This window comes from Neopelma chrysocephalum, unplaced genomic scaffold (genome assembly GCF_003984885.1).
Source record: "Neopelma chrysocephalum unplaced genomic scaffold, ASM398488v2 Primary Assembly neopelma1_122, whole genome shotgun sequence".
In the NCBI taxonomy this organism is placed as follows: Eukaryota; Metazoa; Chordata; class Aves; order Passeriformes; family Pipridae; genus Neopelma; species Neopelma chrysocephalum.
The window spans coordinates 625,260-645,653 of NW_020897784.1; the positions used below are offsets into that span (position 1 = coordinate 625,260).

The following is a 20,394-nucleotide window of genomic DNA, read 5'->3' on the forward strand; positions in this document are numbered from 1 at the left end:
AGGACACACACAACTCCTGAACTGTGCCAAAGGTGCCCCTGCCCTGGGCTCACCCCACACTGCTCCTCCTTGACTGTGTAAAGGCCACCCCTGGGGCAACCTCTGGGGCAGTCACTGTGCTTGGTTCGAGCTTTCTTGCTGCGCCAGACCCCATGTAAGCCTGTCACAACATGCTGCACACCATAAATTTTAAGTGCTAATTACTACACAAATATCATATTAGCACTTAGAGCTGTTCTGTCATTTTCCAAAGGCTGAGAGCAGTAGAGATTCCATGGATGTGGCACTTGGGGACATGGGTTAGTGCTGGACTTGGCAATGATGGGGAAACACTTAGAGGGCTTTTCCAACCTTTGGAAAAGTGATTCTGTGACTCACAGCTAGGCTGGGGATGGGGGTGCCTGAAAATCTGCTAGAGGCATTGGGAGGCAGACATGGAGCCTACCCAGGTCAGCTGCCAGCTTGGCCCCGACAGACAGGTTGTGTCTGGCTCCTGTTGTGTAGATGGTTCCTGAGCAGCTCAAAGGGCAGGGACTCAATAGCAGTTTTGGCCACTGACCCACCAATAAGGCCAAGGCCTGTACCCCACTTCCCTGTCCCCAGGTGCTCTCCATCGGGATGCCAAAGCACCAGCCCTGCAGCCCCAGTGCACTGACCTCCCTGCTGCAGCAGGAACACCTCAGCAGGGACTGCAGCCAGGCTGGCCCCACATTTCCTCCACATACACAGTGTCCCACTCTTCCCATTCACCTCTACCCTGGGCAGAACAGGGGGGACTCAGTGTCTGGATCCCCCCAAAGGAGCCTTTGTCCCTCAGCTCTGTCAAACCCCACACAGACGCAGAGACTGTTGCAGGGAGCATAATGGCCCCACTGCCATTTCCATCCTGCCCCCTCACTGGCCACTGTCTTGCTTCTCCGTGGACACAGAGCCCTTCAACATCTTTTCTGGGGGCTCAAGCCAATCAAGGTGGCAAGCAGTGGATTATACCCAGCCAGGGAACTTCTCTGCCTTAAATCAGGGCTCTCTGGACAAAACACACGATGAACTGAAGCCTTCTGGTCTTTCTCCAATGGAGCAGATGCTCCACACTTCGGAGCATCTCTTTCACATCTCCCTTTGGCCTCAGTCCATGGAGGTTTCTGAGCATTCTTGTGTTTTCCCAAAGGCTGTTCAGAGCCCTCGGTGTCGGGGAGCCTGACCAAAGCAGGACAGTGTCCATGGTGGTGGCTGGTGCCCGGTGTACCCCAGCGAGGGTGGGTGGGCTGGGAGCTGGCCCTGCAGGCTCCCTGTTGACAGTTTTGGATTTGCCTCTGCAGGCACCCTCCTGAACGTCAGCGTGAGTGACCATGGCCGGTCAGACTCCCTCCTTGTGTCCTGGGATGAGCCAGAGGAAGGTGCCAAGGGATACTTGCTCACCCTCTCCTCCCTGGGGTCGGGCAGGCCGCTGCAGAATGAGTCTGCTGGGCCCAACACCACCAGCTTCTGGTTCCACGGGCTGACCCCTGGCACGCGCTACGAGATCGAGGTGACAGCCACGCTGGCCTGCATGGAGACTGTCAGCCAGACCATCACAGCTCAGACAAGTAAGGGCTCTACAGGGACTGCAGAGGGTCTCAGGGCTCCTGCCAATACCACTGTGCTGCTTTGGAGGGTGCCGAGCCCAGGTCTGTTTGGAGTCCCACTAGTTCGTGGGGAGACTGGGCTTTTCCTCACTTCCACCAGAACTAGGGTCCTTTTGTGGTCCCCAGAGTCCCAGGGGTCATTCCCTCATCCTTGTTGAGGAAGGGTCCTGTCCCTGCACCTTGCATGGGCAGGGTTTATGCTGTGTCTTCTCCTAAAATAATGTAGCTAATGATGGACCAGCCCATAATGTGGCCTGCAGAGAGCTGAGGGGTGGAAAATGTCATGCCTGGAGGTCTAGAAAGGGCTATGAGGAAGGAGCCTCTGCTCTACAATTTCGGCACATCTCTATCATTTACAACTCACCCCTCAAGTCTTGCTCTGCACCCTCCCTGACTGATTCCAAGGTCTGGGGAAGGGAACAGGGCTGGTGGCTCAACAGCTCAGGTGAGGATGGCAGCCCTGACCTGCACCTCTCCAGAAGATCCTTGAGTAAAATGGTGAAGGTGGAAAACCTAGACAAGGAGGGTAGAGCTGAAGGAGATTGGACAGCGGAAGGGCTGGTGTCAGGCAAAAGTGGAAGGAGCAGGAGCTGGTTCTCATGGGAAGGCAGGTGGCAGGACCCACAGGGCCATCAGGAACAGAGGACCTGTTAGCAGATGAGCTCCCAGGTGAGCAATGATGGCTTCACTGTGTGTGTTGTCCCCGACTAAGCCTCCCCACTCAGTTCAGAGTGACTGCTGAGACTGATCCAAAGGGGATGGTGCCCCCCACACCACCCATGGGAGGTTGGTGAGAGGTCAGGGAGGTGATAGGGCTGTGCTTGGGGGAACCTTGCTGGAGTCCCACTGCTATGGAAGACAGGCTGAGAGAGCTGGGGTTGTTCAGCTTAGATAGGAGAAGGCTCCAGGGTGACCTTAGAGTCCCTTCTAGTAGCTAAAGGGAACTTTAAAATAGAGAGAGAGAGGGACTTTTTACATGGGCATATAGTGGCAGGACAAGAGGGAACAGTTTTAAACTGACAGAGAAGAGGTTTAGATTAGATGTTAAAAAGAAGTTGTTCACTGTGGGGGTGGTGAGGCCCTGGCACAGGTTGCTGTGGTTGCCCCATCCCTGGAAGTGTCCAAGGCAAGGCTGGATGGGGCTTGGAGCCACCTAGTCTAGTGGAAGGTGTCCCTGCTCATGGCAGGAGGAGGCTGGAACGAGCTGAGCTTTAAGGTCCCATCCAACCCAAACCATTCCACGATCCTCTGATCGGATCCTGCGGAGCTGTGGCTGCCAGGACCTCACCAGGCAGAGGCCAATGTTCCAGCAAGCCCATGAGACAACTCGCCAGGTCAGGCACTCCCAGGCAGCCAGCCAACCCTGTCTTGTGCCATGTCATGTCTGATGCAGGTCCGTCACCCGTCCGCAACCTGAGCCTGAGCAGCGGCGGGAGCTCGGCCTCGCTGAGGGCGGCCTGGGCTCACGGCCCGGGGCAGCGCGAGGGCTACGGCCTGGCCCTGTACCACAGCGACTCCCAGGCGCTGGTGAGGAACGTGTCCATCCCGCCCGACGCCTCCACCTTCCTGTTCGACGGGTTGCTGGCCGGCAGCGAGTACGCCTTGAAGGTCAGCACGCTGACTGGGTCCGGCCAGGCCAGCACCAGTGTCCACCAGTGGACAGGTAGGGAGCGATGGGTGTGCCTGCCCCGAGGGGGAAGGGGTGGGAGAAAGGCAGGAGGCAGGCAGAGCATGGGCTGGCTGGGCTGGCAGAGGTGGGGAGGAGGCTTGTGTAGGATGGCAGCAGCTGGGAGTGTTTCATGTCCCCGCTGTGAGCCCAGTGTCTGGGCCAAGGGAAAAACTTCACACCTTGGGCCTGCCTTGCAGCACCCACAGCTTGGGTTTGTGTGTTCCCAAGGGAGAGGGGCAGTCTGGTGGATCCTGGATCTCTTGGCAAGCGAGAGCTGCAGGAACGCTGCATTGCCCAGGCTGCCACCCCCTCAGCCCTGCAGCCTGAAAGAGCATGACAGTATGGAAGGACCTCAAGAGCCCTCCAGCCAACCTGGGATGGGACATGAGAGGGACATCCCTCAGCCGACCCCTGCCAGACCTTCAGCCCCCATGCCATAGAGAGCAGCTGGGGTCATAGTGGGCCTCGGGGAGAGAGGAGGGTCCAGGGAGGCCCAGCTCCATTGCTGAACTTCGCTGCCTCCTGCTCTTCCCCTCAGCTCCCTCCATCCCCACCCAGCTGAGGCTCAGCCCGGGCTCCAGCACCAGCCTCGTCGCCTCCTGGGCAGGGGCTGCAGGGGCTGCCTGGCTGCACCTGGAGCTCCGCAACCTCCTCACCCAGACGGTCACCACGACCCTGTCAGCCAGGAGGGGCCTCACCAGCTACACCTTTCAGCATCTCCACCCCGGCACCCAGTACTGGCTGGGGCTCAGCGCCACAGCCGGGCCCTACACTATAGTGGGACCCAATGCCACTGCCTGGACATGTGAGTATGATGGCCAGGGACAGGGGAGGACCTTGGTGGCCCCGGCTTTCTCCCTTTCTCTGGTCCAACCTCTGAATCCAAAGGTTTCCTGCCCTGGGTGCACAGGGTGATTCTGCTTGGACTTGGCCTAAAGCCACTCCAGGACCCAGCTCTGGGACGCTGCTGTACTGGGACCAGTGAATCCCTGCAGCAGGTGGATTCCCAGTGCTGGCCTGCTTTTCTCCCTGGGTTGCAGTGGGATCAGCCTGTGGTCCCTCCCCAAGAGCAGATCCCACTGGTGTTCAATGCAGCTGGGCCTGGGCTCTCATTGCCTCAGGGCTGTACAAGGGCTGCAGAAAAAATGAGGCAAGAGGACAGCAGTTGAGCTAGTTTGAACTGGAGGCTTCTGGAGGGTCTTATAAAAGAGCAAGAAAGACTTTTTACCTGGGCAGACAGTGATAGGGTTTGAGGGGAATGATTTTAAACTAAAATAGGAGAGATTTAGATTAGATGTTAGGAAGACATTCTTCCCTGTGAGGGTGGCAAGGCCCTGGCACAGAGAAGCTGTGGCTGCCCCATCCCTGGAAGTGTACAAGGCCAGGCTGGACAGGGCTTAGAGCCACTTAGTCTAGTGGCAGCCCTCCCAGATCCTGCTATTGCACCATTCCCCCATCCTCCTCCCGGCTCTGTCCTCAGGCTGACAAGGGCCCTGAGAGAGGGGGACTTCCACCACCACAGCCCTGGTTTGTTGCCAACACCACATCCATAGCACTGCAAACAGTTCCATTCCCAGACTTGCTATCCCAGATGTTCCCAGGAGAACCAGGGGGGAAACGGAGAGGGCAAGCCCAGCCTCCTGGGCAGAGCAGATTCACACCGAACGCTGAGGAAGCGCTGGCCCTCAAATGATGGAGGTGCCAAGCTGCAGACTCAGAGCTGCTGTGGCCAGTGACTCGTCCTGGCCCTGGTGAGACAGGGGTCAGGTGTACCCTGGGAGGACCTGGATGCCACCAGGTGTCAAGACTCAGCTTCTTCCTCCTTCACCTGGGAAGCTGGAGCCTGCTCCCTGTTGACTCTGCAGCTGGGATTTCGGAAGGCCTCTGCAGCTGGTTTTCTTCTGCTGTGAAGTGAAGCTGGTTCTTGCTGTTGCTGTCTGCAGCTCTGACCTGCTCCACTGAAAAAAATTCCCCTGTACCAGACACACGAGCCAGGGGCATCTGGCCAGGAGTTCAGTCCAGGCCAGTTCCTGAGAATATCAGCAAGCTCATGGTGGGATGAGAGTGGAGTGGAAGCGGACTTTTAGGAATTTCCCAGAAGGTTTGCCAGCTTTGTCTGGACTCTGCTAGTCCAGGAATGCTTGTGCTGGGGAGTGGAGACGGCATGCTCCAAAAGGATATCTAAGGCCGGACATAACCCTGCAGGGAATGAGGCTCGGGGTTGCGTGGGGTACAGAGCGCCCCATAATCCTGATGCACACAATCCCATTCCCTTCCAGACCCCTTGAGCCCTGGCAATGTGACCCTGAGCAGTGCAGAGGAGCAGAGCTCCTTGCAGGCTCGCTGGAGCATCCCAGTGGGACACAGGGACTTCTACCTGGTGACGCTGCGAGAGGGACAGGATGGTGTTGTGACGAGGAACATCTCCGTCGGCGGGGACAACGGTCACGTCACCTTCCATGGGCTGAGCCCTGGGAAGCAGTACTCTGTCCAGGTGGTGGTGGTGGCAGGACCATACCAGGCATCAGCCTTCAGCACAGCAGCCTGGACAGGTGAGCAGAAAGCCCATGCAAGTCCCTTGAGGCCGTTCCTGCTGCCTGATGGAGGGGCTGGTGCCTGGAGGGGGGCTGGGGATGAGCAGGGGGATTGTGACAGGGACAGGGCTGTGACCTGTGGCTCCTGGTCTCAAGAGTAGGTTGTGGGTCAGAGCAGCAAAATCTGCCTCCCACAGTTCCTGGTGAGGGTGGGCTCACAGATGCCGGGCAGGCTTGTGCCAGCAAGTGTCAGGCAAAAACCAGGACCAGATCCTGCTCAGTAGCCTCTGGACTCAGTGTTTGGCAGGTTCCAGGCAGCTTCCCCCCTCTCCCCTCACTGCAGCTGGGTGAATGGGCAGAGAAGCACCACCAGCCCCCCCCAGAGCAGCATCTCCCTGCGCCCAGTCCCTCCTGGGTGACTTGTGGATCCAGAGTTGGTGCTGTCCCAGAGCTGACACCCTGGGAAGGGACAACTGGAGCTGTGCACAGTGTGGGGAGGCACCCACCATGGTGGTGGGGGCTCTAAGAGCTCTTCCTGCAGCCACACTCCCCCTGTATGGGATGGAGACAGCTGCATTGTCACAGAATCACAGAACTGTTAGAGTTGGAAGGGATCTCTGGAGATCATCTAGTCCAACTCGCCTGCCAAGACCGGGTCACCTAGAGCAATCTGAAAAGCAAAAAAAAAAAAAAACTGGTGAAAGCAATCTGCCTGCCTGCTGCACTGCCCTGTGCCGTGGTGTCCTTGTCCCTTGCAGAGCCACTAGCACCATCTGGCGTGAGCCTGTCCAGCCAGGGCAGCCCCCACAGCCTGCTGGCCAGCTGGGAGGAGGCCATGGGGGAGGGCTACCTGCTGGCCCTCAGCCCTGCCGAGTACCCCGTGAAGAACAGCTCGTTGCTCAGGGGCGTCACCAGCTTCACCTACGAGGGCCTCTACCCTGGGACCCTTTACAACTTTGAGGTCAGCACCGTGGCTGGCCCCTACACATCCTCACCCCAGTGCGTCTCCAACTGGACATGTGAGTTCCACAGCCCCGGGTTCCCACCGGATCTTGCCCTTCCCCGTGATGTTGTGCCTCAGGGCACGTGACAGCGAGTGTCTTCTACAGCTCCATCCAATAACTGGGCGAAAGGCTCAGGAGGAGGCAGAGCTGCTGCTGGATGTGTCTGACCCTGCTCTGTTTCCCAGTCACCAGGCACAAGGGTCAGCAGAGCCCAGTGCCCTCCTCCCCCTTCTCCTTGGCCCATCCTCCTGTGGCACTGCTCAGGCTGCCTCTGCCTGGAGCCACCTCTCCACCACCCACCACCTTGTCCAGCACCAGAACAGTCCTCTCTCTGTGCCACTTTGAACTCTATGCTGGCCCAGTCCCTGCCAAACTGGTGTCAGCAGGGGTGATGGTGGTCAAAACACCTGGATGTGGGTTTTCCCAGAGAAGGGGCTCCTGGCCCCGCACATTTGGGGTTTCACTTCTGCCAGGTGACTCTGGACCTTTCCTTTTCTAGACCCTTTGCCCCCGGAGCAGCTGAGCCTCAGCAATGGGGGCCACAGCACCTCTCTACAAGCCTCCTGGAAAGCAGCTTCCTCTGGCAGCACTGGCTACACAGGGACCCTCCTGGAAACCAAGTCCCAAGAGCGGATCAGGAATGTGACTTTGGGGAATGACTGGACAAATGTGACCTTAGAGGACCTCGTCCCCGGGCGACAGTACACACTGGAGGTGGCTGCTGTGGCTGGACCTTACAGATCCCCTGTGCAATCAGCCACAGACTGGACATGTGAGTGTGACAGTCCTACCTCACCCTACTGCAAATTTCAACCATGTTCTGCCCGTGAGAGCAGAACCCAGCACGGGAGCAGAGGGTGACCCATGTGTGGGGAGGTGGGGAACCTGGGACAGGGGTGCATAGCCAGACAGAGTGAGAGGACAACTGGAGCTGCATTGAGCCACGTTGGACCTAAAAGGGTCTGCAGTGCAGGAGGAACCCATCACTGAACAGAAAACATTTCCAAATGTCACCCAGGGGGAATGGGGGGACCTGTTCCCCTGTTTGCTGTGGAGCAGGAGCTCTGGTTGTTCTGGGGTTTGATGTGCCAGGGCTGATTCCTGGCCTAACCCCACCAGGTGCAGGCAGTGGAGGGTGCCCAGGACAAGTGTGTGCAGCTCCAACTCCACACCACAACCACCTCTCACTGCCTGAGTGTCTCTTTTCTCAGACCCCCTGGCTCCGGCGGGCGTGACCCTGACCAACACCCGGCGCCCTCTGGGGCTCTCAGCCTTCTGGGACAAGGCTGCTGGCGATGTGGACCAGTTCCACCTCCAGCTCTACAGCAAGAGCCATACAGCACAGAGGAACATCTCAGTGGGGCCAAACACCCACAACTTCACATTCCTGGGGCTGTCCCCTGGCACTCAGTACTTCCTGAAGGTGACCGTCCTCAGTGGCCCATACAGATCCTCATCACACTTTGCCACTGAGTGGACATGTGAGTGAGAAGTATCTGCAGTCTCCTGCAGGGATGGGACATCATGGCACTGCCTGCAAGAGTAGCAGTGACAGGGACTTTCTGGGTGGAGGGAGGGCTCCATTGGGACATGCAGGCTCCCTGTCTTGGGAATAAGAGCACATGTCACAGGCTGTGTGGTGGCTGTTGGGCCCCAAATGACCCTTTTCCCCAGCTTAGGTTTTCCCCAGTCAAGCTGAACCTTCTGCCTAGACCACTGGTGATCTCAAGGCCAGCCAGGGACTGGTGGAGAGGGAAGTGAGAGAGGAAGCACAGACACCCCTATGGGCTTGCTGCTCCCTGTCCTTGGAGCAAAGCAGCCCAATGGGAGCTGAGTGCTGTCAGCACTTACCTGCTAATAGCACCCTGGGGACATGCACAGGCAGGTTTCCATTCTCCCAGGAGAAGAGGAGAGCTGGCAGTCAGCTGCCACCACTCCTCCTTTAGCTCTGTGCAGGCTGTGCCCTGGCTTCTCCAGGTGGCTCATCCACCACTTCATGGATCTCATGCTGTGCTTTCCTCCAGATCCACTGTCTCTGGCTAACGTGAGCGTACAGCCCGGCCGGAGACCCCAGGAGCTGCACGTGAGCTGGGTGGAGTCCGGCGGTGGCAGAGACCACTTGGTACAGCTGTCGGTGGCTGAGTCCCTGTCCATCATCAGGAACGTGTCTGTGCCCCGTGGAGTCACCCAGCTCGACCTGGAGGGGCTGGTGCCAGGGTCCCGGTACCGCGTGGAGATCATTTCTCAGGCTGGGCCTCACCGCATCTCCTCTCAGACTGCCATTGGCTACACTGGTAGAAACACAGCTCCCCTGTTCCCATCCCCTCTCCACCTCTGGCACCCAGCCTGGCTCTGACCTGGCCAGGGGCTCGGGACCACAAGGAGGGTCCCAGGGCTGTTCTGCAGGAGAGTTCTGAGACTGTGTCCCTGCAACCCCACTGGAGCCTGTCTCCTACTCAAGGTGCTGGGTCTTTTGTGGGACCTTCTCTCATCCTGAGCCCAGCAGCTCAGTGGGTCGTGCTGTGAGCCGTTGGGACAAGGGGGACTCAGGCCGTGGTGGTGGTGCACTGTTGTCACCTGGGACACAGGGAGCAGCTTTGACCCGGGAGCAGCCTGCTGCTCTCAGCAGCCTTTAGATAGTGTGCTGGATGCCCACAGTCCTTCAGCTCCCAGCTTCATTCCCTACCTAGAGTCAGTCCTGAGCACCCCAGGTTTGTCCCCAGTGACCCTGTTTCTCTCCCACAGTCCCACTGCCTCCTCGTTCCCTGTCTGCCAGCCCTGTCAGCACTGCCTGGGCTCTGGCTGTGCAATGGGAGACTGCTCCTGGGCAGAGGGATGGATACCTGCTCAGTGTGCTCGAGGAGGGCTCTTCTGCACCACCGAGGAACCTGGAAGCAGGGAAGGACAGCACCAATGTCACTGTGCCACAGCTGGAACCAGGAACATGCTACCTTATTGGCATCTGGGCAGTGGCTGGACCCTACCGCTCCCTCCCCAGGAACATCACCAGCTGCACAGGTCAGCACGCATGACACCCAGGGCTGACGGGGGTAGGAGCACTGTGATGAGCTCTGGAATGGGATGGGATCAATGTTGGCACCCAAAGAGGGGAGGGGAAGAAAGGGAGGGGAGGAGAGGAGGGCACCTTGGCCTGGTTCCTGGTGAAGCTGACCTGTAGTCATGTCCTGTGTCTCACACCCTCTTTGTACCGAGATGTCTGCTTGTTCAGAACTGGATCTTTTTCTCTCCAACCGATGTGTCTGTTTTTCCTCACAGTTCCTGCAGCCCCGACAAACCTGAGCCTTACAAACCCAGGCAGTTCCTCAGAGCTTTACACATCCTGGAATAAGCCCCCCGGCAGGAGGGACCACTACCGCATTACCCTGTATAGCCTCAGCACCCAGAGCAGGGCTCAGGTCCAGACCTTGAGTCCAGATGCCCAGAACATCACCTGGACTCACCTGGAGGCAGGCACCAGGTTTGCTGTGCAGGTCACTGCTGTGAAAGGCTCGTTAGAAGCCTCTTCCATCAACGTCACCCAATGGACACGTGAGTCTGATTGGTTGGGTTGGGCAGAGTGCTCCAGTGTGCCCCAGAGCCCCCCTCCCCCTGAGCCTTGCAGAGCACCCACTGCCACCTGCCCCATCCCAAACTATCCCTGCTGTGCCCCAGAGCCTCCACCTGAGCCTTCCAGAGCATGCAATGCCACCTTCCCCATCCCAAGCCATTCATACTGTGCCCATAGCTTCTACGTAATGGTCCCACCTTTCTGCTCACTGTCCTCACTCTGTCCCTGATACAGAGCCAATTCCCCCCCCCCCCGAGGCTCAGGGTATCTCCCCTGTCATGTCCAGCTGCAGATCCCAGGGATGCTGCGCTCAGAGCCATGTGCCCTGCCTGCCTGTTTGTGCCCAGGCTCCTATTCAGAGGATCTCTGGGCTGACTGTCTCCCTGTTGTTTTCCAGATCCCTTGGCCCCTGTCAACCTCACCCTGGGCAGCCCCTCGGCCTGGGTGCTGTTGGCCTCCTGGGCAGCAGTAGGGCAAGGGGCAGAAGGCTTCGTGGTGGATGTCTATGACGCAGCCTCTGGCACTCACGTCGGGCACACAGTGCTGGGAGGCAATGCCAGGAGTCACATCTTCAGGAGCCTGAGCCCTGGCACCCTCTACAGCGTGGCAGTGAGGGCCACAGCTGGGCCCTTCCACGCCAGCGCCCCCAACCTCACCCACTGTACACGTGAGTCTGATGCTCTCCTTGCAGCCAGGTGTCCCTCACCAGACCTTTCCTTCCCAGTTTGGTCAGAGGCTATAATGGTGCAGCCCTCCTGCTTTCCCACCCATGCAAGCACCCAGTGCTTATTCCCTGCCTGGATGCATCATGAGGAATCTGTGCATGATCCTGTGCCACCCCCATCCCTGGTAGCCACCCACAGCAACCCACAGTCTCAGAGAGGAGGCAGCTGCCACAGAGCCAAGGGCACAGCCAGCCCATGGGACCTCAGGGAGCTGACCCAGCTCCTGCAGCAGGGCCTGGCACAGACATAGAGCATCTCCTTTCCCTCAGCCCAGATGTGGCCCCTGGCAGTGACTTGTGTTTCCTCCCCAGGTCCACTGCCCCCGACTGCCGTGCGCTGGCTGAGCATGGGACACCCCGACAGGCTGAGTGCGGCCTGGGGCGCTGCGGCCGGGGGCAGAGATGGGTACACACTGACCCTGCACCACGCACGGCTGGGCACCGTGGCAGCCACAGCCTCGCTCAGGAGAGATGCCCACAACTTCACCTTCATGGGACTGGCCCCAGGACACGAGTACTCCCTGGAAGCCAGTGCCACAGCTGGACTGTACCAGGCAGCAGCACCCAAAATCAGCGGCTGGACACGTGAGTGACCGGAGCAGTACCCTCTGCAGAGGGGTGGGAGATGTCACACCACTGTGCAGTCCTGAGGAGGGCTGGGAGGTTCACTGGGGACCTGGTGTCTTTGGAGGTGTGCACACACACATGCACAGGGGTGACACACAGCAGCTGGTGCAGGGGCACACTGTTACCCTCGTGGCATGTGGATGTTCAGCTGAAGGCTTGCACAAGCTGATGATGTATGCTTGACATGCTGATGGCACACAGGGCTACCCAGCTGTGTCCCCTGCCCGTGCTGACCCATCTCCCTGTGTACAGGAACACAGGAGTGTACAGGTGACCTGTACGCTCCCTGAGTACAGGAGGCTCAATGAGTCTCCAGCAGGTAGAAACCACTTTACCATAAAGGTTCATGAAATCAATCAGTGTACTACAAGAGGCCATTCCACAGTCCTCCCAGGAGAATGGGTCTTTGCTCTGGAGATGGGCTAATCCAGCACTTCTACCCACCTAGAAAAATTTTAGGGCTGGGCAGAGTACAGAGGCTGTGCCAGCGCTGCCTGGGCCCTGCACTCCAGCTGGGTGCAGGAGCACACGTGTGCACGCAGCAAGGGTGAAGGCATTCCCACTGGGCTGTGGGCATGAGGGTGACCTGGGTGAAGAAGGGTTGACATGTGAGGGACCAGCAAGGATGAGCATCGTTAAAGCTGAGGTGGGATGGGGACAGAAAAAAGTGAGGATGAGGAGGCACGTGCCAGAAGGGATCTATGAGTCCTTGCCCTTGGGGACCACCTGTCCTGCTGCACGATGTCCCATCGAGTGTCTGTTTCCTCCTGCCCTGTGTGCAGTCCCTGACATCGGGTCTGATGCTCCCCAGGTCCGCTGCCCCCGGCTGCCGTGCGCCTGCTGAGCACGGGACACCCCGACGGGCTGAGCGCGGCCTGGGGCGCCGCGGCCGGGGGGAGAGAGGGGTACACACTGACCCTGTTCCACGCACGGCTGGGCACCGTGGCAGCTACAACCTCACTTGGGAGAGACACCCACAACTTCACCTTCACGGGACTGGCTCCAGGAAGCAAATACGTGCTGGAGGTGGCGTCCATGGCTGGGTCCTTCAGGACACCCGCAGGGAATGTCAGCAACTGGACATGTGAGTACCCTTTTGGGGGGCATGGGTGCCTCGCTGGGCAGTCATGAAAGCTCGTGGCAAAGAACACTGACCTTTGTGGCAGCCCCCAAGCCCTGCCTGGGGCATGTCAGTGCCATGGCACTGAGCAGAGCTCTGCCCACCCTCATCACCAGCTCCACCAGCCTGGGGGAAGGCAGCTGGAGCTCCAGAGCCATGCTTCAGGGGAGAGCCACGAAGGAGGGAGCATCAGATGGGGCATTCACCTTCCCCACTCCTTTAGCTGGCTGTGTGTTCCCTCCTCAGCCCTCCTCAGCCTGATCAGGCAGGCACAGAGGAGCCTGCAGGAGCTTTGAGCTGCCTCCAGGCTGGTGGGTACAGCCACCCAGCCAAGGCTAAATGCCCTGTCCAGTGTGGCACATCCCTCCTGATGGCACTGCCAAGAGACCCAGGCAATGTCCTCAGGCCCTTTGTTGACATGTCTCCATCCTGTCTCTCCAGACCCCTTGGCACCCCGTAATGTGTACATGACGAACCAGGGGTATCCCAACAGGCTGAGCGCGTCCTGGCGAGCTGAACCCCAAGGACAAGACAGTTACAGGCTCCTCCTGTATCATTCAGGATCAGGTGACTTGGCAGCCAATGTCTCTGTTGGGAAAGGCACCAGCAAGTTCACCTTCTCTGGCCTGGCTCCAGGACACAAATACCTGCTGGAAGTGGTGTCTGTGGCAGGGCCCTACACAGCGTCCGCGGGGAACATCAGTGACTGGACAAGTAAGTGCCAGAGCTGCAGGTCCTGCATCATGCACGAGGCTCAGCCTTCCCAGCTGGGTGGGAAGGGGCAGGGACATGGCCAGCACAGCTGCCTGGGAGCTGTAGGATCAGAGAATGGTTTGGGTTGGAAGGGACCTTTTAAAGGCCATCTAATCCAACCCCCCCACCACTGACATCTTCAACTAGATCAGGTTGCTCAAAGCACTGTCTGACCTTATTGTGAATATTTCCAGTGATGGGACAGCATGGCATGGCATGGCATGGCATGGGGTGGGATGTACCACCACAGCAATGGGATCACAGGCCGGGCAAGCCCCTGGTGGAGGGGAGAGCCAGGCAGTACTGCTGGCTGTAGGAGAGCCTGGCAGCCACAACTGCTGTTTCAGGAGGCAGACTCTGGGCTCTGGCCCTGCTGGCTCCTCCGGGAATGAGTGGCTGAACAAAAGCATGGGATCCCATTACAGTAGAGCTGCTCTGGTAGATGGGAGACCACGAGACCTAAGCCAGGGGGATACACCCCACCATCCCCACTGCTGTTCCCCCAGGCAGTCAGAAAATTCCTGGCATAGGGAATAAGGGGAGGATGGGCTTTTTTTTTTGTTTTTAAGGAATGTGGAAATTGCAGATAAGCACAATAAGCCTTTTCATGTGCTTGTCCCCACAGTCCTTGCACTTTGCTTGGGGAATCCAGCGGTCCCTGCTCCCACGCTCAGCCATCCCCCAGCAGGGTGCTGGAAGTCATGTGCAGAGCCCTTTGGGCAGGTCTCTAATGAAACTTGCTCATTAGCTAGAGGAAGAACCCATCCCCTCACACTCCTCACTCTGCATGTCCTCCAGCTGCCATTTAAAGGTCATTTCTGGCAACCAGCAGCAGCAGGAATGTTATCACTGAACATGTGGAGTCTCCTTGTGTGTCACCCATCTCCTGCTTGTGCCTCTGTAGGATGGAAGGGAGCACATGCATGCCAGTAACTCTCCCTGGTGTGTTTTTTTTTGTAGCCCCCTCAGTTCCCCAGAATCTCTCAGCGGTGGCTGAAGGGAACAACACGATGCTCATCTCCTGGGGCAGTGTCTCTGGACAGCAGGACGACTGCCAGCTGTGGCTGCGGGACCCCCGGAACAGCTCCCTGCCCTGGCGGCACTCCCTGGGCAGAGGGCAAGTCCAACAGCTCCTCCAGGGGCTGATCCCAGGCAGGAACTACTCTGTGTCCTTGAGCTGCGTGGCTGGGCCGTACTGGAGCAGCACCAAGTCCTTGGCAGTGCCAATAGGTGGGTACACACTGCCAGGGGGAGGGAGCAGGGCAGGCTGGAAGGGACAGAAACATGTGAGTGACCTCAGGACTGGGTCAGCCCTTGGGTGTCAACAGAGGCATGGGAAGTGTTTGTTGTGGGAGATAAGGAAAGCCAGCAATGTGACCCTCTGGTAGCCATCGTTTCTCTTAGCTAGCCCCATGACAGATATCTCCCATCTCCTGTGAAGCAAAGCAGACTCTGCAGAGATCTCTGCTGGTTGACTTCTCCTGTAAAACACCAGCTCAGGCCCTGGCCCATTCTCATTGTCCTGTGGCCCATGGCACAGCAGGCTCCCAGGTCACAGCTGTCCAGCTCTGCTCCTCTCACTGACCTCAGGAGCAGATACCAGTGTGGGTCCAGGCTGACACAGGGGTAGAAGTTGGGATTTCTCTGATGCAGTGAGTGCAGAGCCTGCCCTATCTCCTCTGCAGAGCCAAACCCCGTGGAGGATGTGCAGTGCCTACCACAGTCAAGGAGCCTTTACTTGAACTGGACAAGCTCTCCTGGAGATGTGGAGGCTTATGAGGTGGTGACAGAGAGACTCTCTGATGGACCTCCCACCTCCAAGTATGTCATGAGCATCCCTGCGAGCGAGGCCAGTTTGGAGGGGCTGGAGCCAAACTCCTCCTACCAAATTGTTTTGAGTGCTGTGGGCATGAACACACTGAGGAGCCAGGCTGTGACTCTGCTATGCAGCACAGCAGTGGAGGGTGAGTCTCCTTCTTTCCCACAGTCTTGCCACAGACCCCAGGAGAAGACACCCAGTGTTGCTACTGGGGACTCTTTCAGGTGCCTGTGAGCCCCACATGGTCCTGCACTGACCTGCAGTGGGCTGGGGCTCTGACAGTGCTGCTGGGACCAGGCACAGGCTGAGCAACGTGTGGTGGGACTGTGGGAGTAGGGACAGGCTAACAGGCAGTGCTTGCTGGTTCCTATTCCAGCCTTGCCCCCACCCCTGCGTGCAGACGTCTTCCAGGTGGAGTCCAGCTCCACGGTTATCATTTCATCCGACCTGTTCAGTGAGGAGAACGGCCAGATCGAGTATTATGGTGTCATTGCTACCACTAATGATTCATGTAAGTGTCCCTGCACGTCCCAGTCTGCTCCCAGTGTCTCCCTGGAGGGTAGCTGGTTCCCTGGATGGCACTTTGGGACTGCCACTGTCACCTTGTACATTCTCCCCCAGTGCTGAGGCCCACCCAGGAGATCATGTCCAGCACATGGTATGACCACTATTATGGGACAGAGGACTCCTACCTGGCGGTGCTCATACCCAACCCCTTCCACCAGAGGAGCTCCCTTGAGACCTGGCGAGTGCCAGTGGGAACAGAGGAGTGCGGCCAGTCCAGGGCAACGTGCAATGGGAAGCTGAAAGCCGACAAACAGTACAGGTGAGAGATGTCAGCATCCCTCCTGAAGGGAAGGGGCTGGAGGAGAAAAGGGACTGCACGTGTCCCTGCAAGGTGCCACCAGCAAACTCCCCGTCACCTCACCCTTGTACCCCTCAGATCCCCAGGGGCTGTTCCACCAAGCAGCGTTTGAGGGAGGCAGGGGCTGGCATGCAGGGGATATTGGGCAGTGTAGTGGGCAGGGAGAGGGAGAGCTGAGGCTGCCAAGGGCTGTGTGTGTCACCTTGGGAGCTGGGCAGATGTCCACCCTCAGGGTAGGAACTAAACCGGATGTTGTTCTTTGTAGGATTTTTGTCTGTGACTCAGAGCCAGGTGCAGGTGGCACAAAAATAAAACCAATTCAGAAACAGTAGAGTTTGAGTGGTGCCTACTCAGTGGGGTGCTTAGGGGTTAGGGGTAGAAAATGCTCAGGCTAAGGTCCAAGTTCCCCATGAGACACACACATGGATCCCAATTGTCATAAATTCAGTCTTATTTGACACTAAACAGAATTCAGGAACATGAAGGTACATATTTTGTTATAGGGCACCTTTAAACATTTGATTTTAAATCAGGTTTTCTACTACTAACAAAGAATGATATCTTTAGCCAGTCCCGTTAATTTAGCAGCTCACAGTTTCATCAAGTGGTAAGCATTTCTCTGATCCCTCAGAATCTGGAAGGTTGTCCCATTTCAGTTTAAAGAAACTTGCAGCAAGGGTGGCTGACAGGTCACTGAGAGGGTTGGGAAAAGAGGATGAAAGTCTGTGACAGAGAGCGTGGGCATGAGGGAGCTTCCCTTTCCCCCGGGAGTTACGGGGAGAATTAAATCTAACCACAAGTTTTGTGGTGAGTGGGCAGAACTTACTGCTTCACCCCTCAGCCTCAGGTCTGGGGGGATAGAGAGGGGACAGCTGGGGTTGGAGAGGGGACAGCAGGGCACAAGCCTCAGACCGAGGTCTGTGAACAGCCTCGAGGGGACTGTAACAACAGCACAACCACACCAGGACACCCCTCCACACCCGGGCACTGCCGAGCCGGGCTCAGGCTCTGTACCTGCCCTCCCTGCTTCCCAGTTTTCACTCCAAAACGGACCTCCCGGGAGCAGCTCATTCCGGACCATCAGGCTCTGTCATTAGTCCACCCACTATGATTCAATAACGTATTTAACTGCCCTGTTACTCAGAACTACAAGATCCTTTTGCACCTCTTCGTAGCTTGCTTTCAGTTTGGCTGCCCTAAACAATCTAAATGTCCTCAGTACAAACAGCACTCAGCCTAAATATCCTAAATAGCCAAACTGAGTATCTTCAGTACGTGCAACACTCAATCTAAATACCTAAAGATCCTCAGTAGGCTGTGCTGCTCTCCTGATGATTCCGAGGGCGGTGAAAAGCCGGCAGCCCATCCCCACTCAGAAATTCCATCCTTGTTTCCTGTCTTTCAGTGAGTTCTTTAACCACAAGCCCTCATCTTTCATGCCATGGCATCTGCAGGCTCACTTTCCAAGGGGGTCAGTGCCCTGGCAGCTGGGTAGGGGGGCTGCCAGAGAGGACCCACACATGGCTCTACAAACTCCTGGCTGCTAAAATCCAAAGCTACCTTTAAAAGCCTTGGCTCGCATTTAGGGCACAAGAAAACCTGCCCTTCCAAGTCACCTGCTCAGAAGGAAGTCAGCTCTACGGAGCTGTGGGGATTGGTGTGCCCGCTGCCAGGATTGGGGTGAGGGGCAGATCTCCACAGGGAAGAGGACACACCAGCCACTTCTGTGTGTGTAAGGAAGGATCTGGGTCAGTCCTCCCAGCTGGGGTGCCCCTGTTTCAAACAGAGCTCAGCTCTTTCCAGTCAATCCAGTTAATCAGTCGACATGAACTAAAGTGTTTTTCCTTATTTGTGTCCTAGAAGAGACCAGACAGTTGTCTCTGCAGATAACCCTTTGGAGGAGAGCTGCTTTCCATTTGTGCTTACTGGACATTTTCTCATGTTCTCCCAAGCGGAACAAACTTGTACAAGAGGCAGAAAAGGGAGGAAAGACCATTTCCACACATCCCCTAAATTCCTAACAGAAAACCATCTTCTTCCAATTCAGCATTTCAGGACAGAGGCAGTGGTCCCGTTCCCCCAAGTCCTCCCTGCTGTGTGCTGGGTGCTGTGCTCAGCTCAGGCTGCCCCTGACACAGGATTCTGCTTTGCCCTAGGTTCAGCATTGCTGCCTTCACCAAATACGACCCAGTAGCCCCTGCAGTGGCATTCACCATGTTCTCAGGTAAGACAGAGAATGGCATCTTCCCTCCCTGGCTGTGTAGGTTAGAGGTAATGAACCCCCCGACAGTGGCCAGACAGAGGGAGCTCATAGGCTGTAGCAAATATAATAAATAGAATAAATGCAGCCATAGATCATAGAATCACAGAATGGTTTGGGTTGAAAGGGGCCTTAATGCTCATCTTGTTCCACCCCCTGCCATGGGCAGGGACACCTTCCACTAGACCAGGTGGCTCCAAACCCTGTCCAACCTGGCCTGGAACACTTCTAGGGATGGGGCAGCCACAGCTTCTCTGGGCAACTTGTGCCAGGGCCTCACCATATTCATTGTAAAAAACTTCTTTACTGACTCTTCCTTCTCTCTTTTTAATTCCAGCTGCTGGGTCTGGTGCAGATACAACTCCACTCTCAATGCCAATAATCGCTGGAATCATTGTGGGATTTCTCCTAACACTTGCAGCTATTTTTGCTTTGGTTTACTGGAAACAGCTCAGAGCAAAGAGGTGAGCATGAGCCATATCTTACCTGTTGAGTGCAGGCTGAGATACCCAACCTTCACTGCTGAGCCAGGAGGAGAGCAGGGACAGGGTTTAAAAACATTTAAGGTGTGGGCTGGTGGACTTTTGCCTGGCAGGCTCAGAAGCCAAAGGCAGAGGGGAGAGGGGAGCCATGCCTGCCGTGAGCTCCATGAGCCAGCAGCACACAACACCTCAGGGCATCAATCCCTGTGCTGCAGGGAAAAATAACAGCTCCTGTGCTCTGGTTCTAGATCCAAGAAGAGCAGCCTGCCCCAGGAAATGGTGACCTACAGCTTGAGGTGAGTGCTGGAGTCTACTGTCTGTGTGTCCCCACTGCAGCTCCCACAGTCCTTCACCCACTTCCTTTTTAATGCTTTCACTCAGGAAAAATCCATCTACCTCCTCTCCTTCAGTTATTTTATAAATCAGTCTTTCCCAAATGCAGTATTTATTGCCCAGCTCCATTCCAAAGTCAGTGCATTGTCCAAACCTCCTCCCAGAGTCTTCTGCAGCAGAAGAATATCCTCATCACCCTGAAATCCTTCCCACTGTTTAAACTGTTGGACCCACTGCCCTGGGCAGTGATGTGGGCTATAAACCACCCCAGTGTGTGTGCATCCAGGTACCACAGGTCTCAGGGCTGGGTTGTCTCAGTGGCACCTGACTGGCCAGCCAGACTTCCCAGTAGCTAAGGTAAATTTTCCTCTGGACCTAATTTCCTGCAGAAATGTCCGCCGGCCAGTTCCCCTGCAGAACTTCAAGCAGTACTATGAGATGAAGACAGCAAGTGCTAACCACGCCTTTTTCCAGGAATTTGAGGTGAGATGAGACTCCTCACAGAGATGACACTGGATTTCCCCACTCATGCTATTGGGTGCCCTGCATGGAGTGCTCCTCTCCAGGGGCAGTCACCCATCTCTAGCAATCCAGCCACCCCGTGAGGCAGCCTTGGAGGCCAAAGACTGGCCAAGTGATCAGGCAGTTCCTTTGCTGAAAGCCTGTTTTGTTTGAGTTCTGGTCTAAACACATGTTGTCTGTGGTGTGAGGTGAACTAGGACAGGACAAAGGGCCCCAGCCCCGACTGGAGGTGAGGATGAGTGGGGATGAGATCCACCCTGACAGTGTTAGAAGAGAGCCTGCAGCCAAAGGGAAGGCTGAGTAGCACTCAGACCTCCAGGGCCAGGCTGTGAGCTTCACCTCGGGCTGCTTCCCTGGCTCGCACTGTCAGCGTCTGCAGGCTCTGGGCTGCTATGCTGCAGCACCTTTCAAATTCCCATCAGCAGTTTCAAACCTTCCTCATATCACCCTTCTCTGGCCCTCCTGAGTGAGGACAGGGGCAGAAGCAGA

At 57.0% G+C, this 20,394-nt stretch overlaps 1 protein-coding gene across 4 annotated transcripts in view; it reads left to right on the plus strand.

The window, feature by feature from the left end:
* Positions 1–20,394, plus strand: part of LOC113974519 (receptor-type tyrosine-protein phosphatase V-like) — a 40,072-nt gene that overhangs the window by 8,061 nt on the left and 11,617 nt on the right. For 3 of the 4 annotated variants that reach the window (XM_027697691.1, XM_027697688.1, XM_027697689.1), the window contains 22 exons: positions 1,320–1,586; positions 3,019–3,288; positions 3,833–4,099; positions 5,574–5,846; positions 6,587–6,847; positions 7,332–7,604; positions 8,044–8,313; positions 8,857–9,126; positions 9,578–9,850; positions 10,109–10,381; positions 10,798–11,067; positions 11,437–11,709; positions 12,563–12,835; positions 13,313–13,585; positions 14,585–14,854; positions 15,310–15,588; positions 15,820–15,954; positions 16,065–16,269; positions 18,465–18,532; positions 18,906–19,032; positions 19,299–19,346; positions 19,773–19,866. In XM_027697691.1, the coding sequence (XP_027553492.1) occupies positions 1,320–1,586; positions 3,019–3,288; positions 3,833–4,099; positions 5,574–5,846; positions 6,587–6,847; positions 7,332–7,604; positions 8,044–8,313; positions 8,857–9,126; positions 9,578–9,850; positions 10,109–10,381; positions 10,798–11,067; positions 11,437–11,709; positions 12,563–12,835; positions 13,313–13,585; positions 14,585–14,854; positions 15,310–15,588; positions 15,820–15,954; positions 16,065–16,269; positions 18,465–18,532; positions 18,906–19,032; positions 19,299–19,346; positions 19,773–19,866 (5,012 nt within the window). The remainder of the gene's footprint in view (positions 1–1,319; positions 1,587–3,018; positions 3,289–3,832; positions 4,100–5,573; positions 5,847–6,586; positions 6,848–7,331; positions 7,605–8,043; positions 8,314–8,856; positions 9,127–9,577; positions 9,851–10,108; positions 10,382–10,797; positions 11,068–11,436; positions 11,710–12,562; positions 12,836–13,312; positions 13,586–14,584; positions 14,855–15,309; positions 15,589–15,819; positions 15,955–16,064; positions 16,270–18,464; positions 18,533–18,905; positions 19,033–19,298; positions 19,347–19,772; positions 19,867–20,394) is intronic. The other variant, XM_027697690.1, reaches the window with a different exon arrangement.